Genomic DNA, 6,083 nt, shown 5'->3' with positions numbered 1-6,083 from the left:
GGGACGGGGAGGCTCCGGGGGTCAGAGGCGCCCGTTAGGAGCCGCTGGGGAGGGCGGCGGGGGACCCGCGGAGGCCGCACCCCGGAACAATGGGAACAATGCGGCTCCGCGGGTCGGGGCAGGCAGCTCCGCTCGGCTCCGCTCCGCTCCGCGCCCGCCCCGCCGCCGCCGCCGGGGGGCCGCCCGGTGACAGATGGCGTCGCCCGGCGGGCCACAAAGGGCGTGGCGGCTCAACGGGCGGGCGCGCGGCCGCATACAAATAAGGGGTGTCACGTGTGTGGGATGGGGGGGTCGCCGCCGCGCCTGACGTGGGCGGCCATATGGCGCGTGCCACCGGGCGGGGCGGGGCGCGGGGCGGGGCGCAGGCGCGTTGGGCGGCGGCGATCGCCGCGGTACCCAGGTCCCGGTGCCGGCCCCCCGCCGCGCATCCTCGGTCCCGCTATATAACGGGGGAACCCGGCGCCGCGCAACCTCGGGAAAAAAAAACACGCGGCGCCCTCGCACGGAGAGTTGCGCCGGGGTTATGAGACCGTCACCGCGCAGGAGAGGCTGAGCAACGGAGGTAACGGGAAACCGGCTTTTCCCCACCGCGGGAAAGGGGTTGGCGGCGGCTGCCGGGGTGGGAGAGGAGCCTGCGGGGTCGGGACGGGAGGGAGCTGCCTCTGCCGGAGCGGCTTGTGTTCATGGTGTCGCTTGCGGAGGTGGGAACGGGCGGTGGTGCCTGCCGGCGTGTGCGGGCAGCGGCGTGCGCGCACACCTGTGTCCATCCCCACACGCACACGTAAATATATATATGTGCGCGTGTGTGTGTCTATACGTATATATGCAAACGTATATGTGCTTCCATACACATACCTATGTATGTAAACGGATACGTGCTCCCATGCGCATACATACATATGTAAACGGCTATGTGCGTCCACACGCACATACAAACACGGCTGCGTGCGTCCATCGATACACACCCGTACGACATATGTATCTGTGCCCCCACCTCTGCACCTCCTAACTTCCAGCTCCCTCTACCCCGCGGAGGGCGGCCGCCACGGTCCCACCGCGGGCTGCGCGCCGGCGGGCGGCATTGTTCCTCCCCGGTGTGCCCGGTCCGACCGGGGGATGGTCGCGACCCTTCACGAAGGGCCCCCGCGGGGAGCGGGGGGACGATGCCCGCCTGCGGCGGAGGGGGTGCCGGGGGCGGAAAGCCGGGGCCGGTCCCGCACCTGTTACGGCGGGCGGGGACACCCAGCGGCGACCCTGGGGGGGGGGGCGGAGCGGGACCGGGGGAGGCTCGCCGGGAGAGACGGAGCGGCGTCGGTGGCGGGGGCAGGTGCCCGGCGGCCGTCGGGGCGGCGCGGGAGCTCCGCCGAAGGAGGCGGCGGGGACGGGCGTCGCGGGCGGCCATCCGTCCCCGTGGGTGTCCTGCGTGCCCCCCCGCCGCCTTTCGCCCTCCCCGATTCGGCAAATGCGGGGGTTTGTTGTCGGGGTTTTTTTAGTATTTTCTTTTTTTTTTAAAAGCCGCTGGGTCCGCCCGCGCCGCGCCGCGCCGCTCGGGCTGCCGCCCGCACCCGTAATCTCCTTATATTCCCCGCTAGTATCAGCGAGTTACATAACGGCATTTGAGCATACGTCAACTTAATTAGAAGGCAGGACGGCGGAGACAATTAAAAGTTCGCGCTGGCACGGTGGGGAAGCCGGGGCTTCCCTCGGGAGGGGCCGGGGGTCGCGGGCGGCTTCTCCGCGCGGGGCCGCCGGTCCGGGCGCTGACTCGGCTCTTTTCTGTCTCCTCCGCCCCGCAGAGGCTCACCATGACCAAGTCGTACAGCGAGAGCGGGCTGATGGGCGAGCCCCAGCCCCAGGGCCCCCCGAGCTGGGCGGACGAGTGCCTGAGCTCCCAGGACGAGGAGCACGAGGCGGACAAGAAGGAGGAGGACCTGGAGGGCCTGCACGCCGAGGCCGAGGAGGACGCGCTGCGGAACGGCGAGGAGGAGGACGAGGAGGACGACTTGGACGAAGAGGAGGAGGAGGAGGAGGAGGAGGACGACGACGACCAGAAGCCCAAGAGGCGGGGCCCCAAGAAGAAGAAGATGACCAAGGCGCGCATGGAGCGGTTCAAGCTGCGGCGCATGAAGGCCAACGCCCGGGAGCGCAACCGCATGCACGGCCTGAACGCGGCCCTGGACAACCTGCGGAAGGTGGTGCCCTGCTACTCCAAGACGCAGAAGCTCTCCAAGATCGAGACCCTGCGCCTGGCCAAGAACTACATCTGGGCGCTCTCCGAGATCCTGCGCTCGGGCAAGAGCCCCGACCTGGTCTCCTTCGTGCAGACCCTCTGCAAGGGCCTGTCGCAGCCCACCACCAACCTGGTGGCCGGCTGCCTGCAGCTCAACCCGCGGACTTTCCTCCCCGAGCAGAGCCAGGAGGTGCCGCCCCACGTGGCGGCGGCGGCGGCGGCGGCGGCGGGCGGCGCGCCCTTCCCGGCCCACCCCTACCCCTACCAGTCGCCCGGCCTGCCCAGCCCGCCCTACGGCACCATGGACAGCTCCCACCTCTTCCACCTCAAGCCGCCGCACGCCTACGGCGCCGCGCTCGAGCCCTTCTTCGAGAGCGGCCTGGCGGAGGGCGCCAGCCCCGCCTTCGACGGGCCGCTCAGCCCGCCCCTCAGCGTCAACGGCAACTTCTCCTTCAAGCACGAGCCGGCCGCCGACTTCGACAAGAGCTACGCCTTCACCATGCACTACCCCGCCGCCGCCGCCGCCGCCGCCGCCGCCGCCGCGCTGGCCGCCGCGCCCGCCCACGCCGCCATCTTCCCGGCCGCCGCCTCCCGCTGCGAGATCCCGGTCGACGGCCTGGCGCCCTACGAGGGCCACCCGCACCACGAGCGGGTCCTCGGCGCCCAGCTCAACGCCATCTTCCACGACTGAGCCTCCCGCCGCGGGAGGGAGAGGGCCGGAGCCGGGCCCCGCCGCCCGCCGCCGCCGCCGCCGCCGCCGCCGGCCCGCGCCTTGTTTACAGGGGGGCAGCCCGGCGGGTCCCGCCGCCGCCGCCGCCGCCTCGGGGGGCCGCCGCCGCCGCCTCGGGGGGCCGCCGCGTCCCCGCTCCCCCGCCGCCCGGCTGCCGCTCCGCGCAGCGACGCTGTAGGTCTGAGCTGGGGTAGGGGCACCGGGATCGCGTCAATCACCTGATCGGGATCACAAAATCACAAGCAATAATTAGGATCTATGCAATTTTTAAACTAGCGATGGGCCAATTACAAAATATATATGAAATCTCTATTTTTCAACCAACGTTTTACTACTTGTTACCTTTCCCATGCTGAATTATTTTGTTGTGATTTTGTACAGAATTTTTAATGACTTTTTATAACGTGGATTTCCTATTTTAAACCATGCAGCTTCATCAATTTTTATACATATCGGAAAGGTAGAAGTATATCTAATTTATACAAAATAATTTAACTAATTTAAACCAGCAGAAAAGTGCTTAGAGAAGTTATGTTGCCTTAGCACTTCTTTCCTTTCAAATAGTTGAAGAAGAAGAAAAAAAAATGCACGATCCGGGCAACTTCTTTCCCATGAAAGTATCTTTTTTTTCTTTTTTTTCTTTTCTTTTTTTTTTTTCTTTTTCCTTTCCCCCCTACGACAAGAACCAGATCCCCTAGGTCTTGAGAAGATATAAGAACGAGAGACTTATTTTCTATTAAAACATATCAATTCAACACATTACTTGCACAAACTTGTATATAAAGATTATAAGCAAATGCCAACACCCTTTTTAAATCGAAAGCTGCTTGACTATCACATACAATTTGCACTGTTTCTTTTTAGTCTTTGAACCCCTTGGCATTCCGTGGGTTTTTTGGGTTTGGTTTTTTGGGTTTGGGTTTGGTTGGGTTTTTTTTTCTTTTTGAAGAGAACTTGAAGATGTTAATGTTTCCGGGCGATATAAATGCATGATTTTATACCTGTTCACACAATCCGTGGTTGTCATATGCTCATGTTATCAATCGGAACCTAAAACTAATCAGGTTGTTAAAGTCGGGCTATATACCTATTGTAGTCGATTAGTACGGTAGCTTGAAACAAATTCAAACCATTTAATCCGTAATTAGAACAATAGCTATTGCATGTACAATGCAGTCCAGAATAAGTGCTGTTTGAAATGTAACGCTGGTTCAACTGGAATCAATCTGTACTGTAATTTTGTTTGTAATCCTGTATATTATGGTGTAATGCACACTGGGATTTTAGAAAAACATCCGTCCTTTGGCAACAACATAGTATTGAACATTTGGTCGAATGTTGCATTTCTCCTTAAATGTGATTATTAATTTTTTTCTTAGTGTCAGTAATTCCTATGGGATTATTGTTTTATTCGGATAGCTCATGAAAGGTGCAACACTTATTATTTGTAGAATAAAATTGGATTAAAAAAAGGACACGCATTCTTTACTTACCTTGAGGGGTTCCTGGGGAAGGGGCGCGGATTTTCTTCGTTTGTTTACAGCGAAACCTCCACTTTGCAAGGCTGATTTGTTCAAGTAGGGAAAGGGGGGGGGCAGAAACGCACTTCGCCTGGGGGCTGCGCCGAGCTCCCCGCGCCCGCCCCGGCTCAGCCCGCCCCGGCTCAGCCCGGCTCGGCTCAGCCATCCCAGGCTCAGCCCGGCTCGGCTCAGCCCGGCGCGGCTCGGCTCAGCCATCCCAGGCTCAGCCATCCCCGGCTCAGCCCGGCTCGGCTCAGCCATCCCCGGCTCGGCTCGGCTCAGCCATCCCCGGCTCAGCCCGGCTCGGCTCAGCCATCCCCGGCTCGGCTCGGCTCAGCCATCCCCGGCTCAGCCCGGCTCGGCTCAGCCCGGCTCGGCTCAGCCATCCCCGGCTCAGCCCGGCTCGGCTCAGCCCGGCTCGGCTCAGCCGTGCCCGGCTCAGCCGTGCCCGGCTCAGCCCGGCGGCTGCCGCCCTCCTGCCCGCGGGTCCCCCCGTCTCAGGGAGCGCCGGGCACGGCCCCCCCGGGCCGCCTCGTCCCGCCCCACCGGCGGGGCTCCCCGCGCCCGGCCGGCACCCACACACCGGGAAAGCGCCGCTTCGGCCCCGGCTCGGCCTCGCCGGCAGCAGGTGCTCCTTCCCCCCGCAAGCCCGCTCTGGGTCCGGCGCTACCGATTCGCCGCCCCCCTCTCTTCCCAGGCGCGAAACGTGTGTTTCTTTAATCTTCGCTGGCTGCTCGGGGGTTTGAGGAAAGCGGGGACAGCACCTGCGGGAGAGCCGTTCTCCTAACGACCGGGAACGATTATCAACAGGTCTTTGCCTCCGACCCTCAGACTTAGGACGCTCCCCGAAATACCTTGCGTGAACCTGTCACAAAGCGGAGGTATTTCGTAAATATTTCACTTAAGTCCACCAGAAGTGAACAGGCTCTCCGGTGGATGAGGGCGTTTTTTCCCGAGAAACCAAGCTACTACTCACGTCTATTTTAAAAGGCGTTTATAGCTACGGAAATCCAACGCGTAAGCGCTGCAAACCTGTCTTGGTACTGCAGCACCCTCACGGCCGGGCTTTCGTGCTAAAAACACGCTGAAAATTAATTGCGTCGCCGGCTGATGCATTTTGCAGCATCTCCCAGCGTTTTGCCCGAGCCGACAGCTCCGCGCTCCAGAACTGTTGCTGCGTCTGAAAAGGAAGAAAGCAAAAGGCAACTTTTCAAGCATCCCATTAACCTTCCCAGTCAGTGGCAACACGGCTAAACATACCCTAGATAATATGGAGGGGGGGGTCGGGTGACAATTTTTCAGATAAAATTGAAAAAGCTCACCAAGGCTTGCTCGCCTTTTGGTTATGCACCTTCTTAAACATAAGGATTCTTCTAGTCAGTCAAGGGGCAACTCACATGCCACCATCTTTTATTCAAAGGCAGGCACAGATGTTCCTTCTGCAGGGGAGGTTTTAATTTATGAAAATGATATTGTTTATGCATGAATGCACTCTGCATAACACACAGTACTTCCATCTGATGAGAGAAATACCACAGAACCAGTGCCAATGTCAGGAACATATTCTGCAAATTTAGTCGCTTAAATGTTTAATGAATATTTG

General features: G+C 60.3%; 1 protein-coding gene across 1 annotated transcript; it reads left to right on the top strand.

The window, feature by feature from the left end:
- Positions 1-345: 345 nt before the first annotated feature.
- On the top strand, positions 346-3,055 carry NEUROD1 (neuronal differentiation 1). The gene is made up of 2 exons (XM_069781594.1): positions 346-562; positions 1,797-3,055. The coding sequence occupies exon 2, from the start codon at positions 1,806-1,808 to the stop codon at positions 2,919-2,921; it is 1,116 nt and encodes a 371-aa protein (XP_069637695.1). The 5' UTR covers positions 346-562; positions 1,797-1,805; the 3' UTR covers positions 2,922-3,055.
- Positions 3,056-6,083: the final 3,028 nt, after the last annotated feature.

Source organism: Haliaeetus albicilla, chromosome 4 (genome assembly GCF_947461875.1).
Source record: "Haliaeetus albicilla chromosome 4, bHalAlb1.1, whole genome shotgun sequence".
Taxonomy (NCBI): Eukaryota; Metazoa; Chordata; class Aves; order Accipitriformes; family Accipitridae; genus Haliaeetus; species Haliaeetus albicilla.
Note: the sequence above shows the minus strand (reverse complement) of the source record. Positions and strands in the feature narration are given on the sequence as shown.

Excerpts from the sequence above, each read along its gene's own strand:
- NEUROD1 (XM_069781594.1), top strand. The coding sequence starts at position 1,806 with ATGACCAAGTCGTACAGCGAGAGCGGGCTGATGGGCGAGCCCCAGCCC.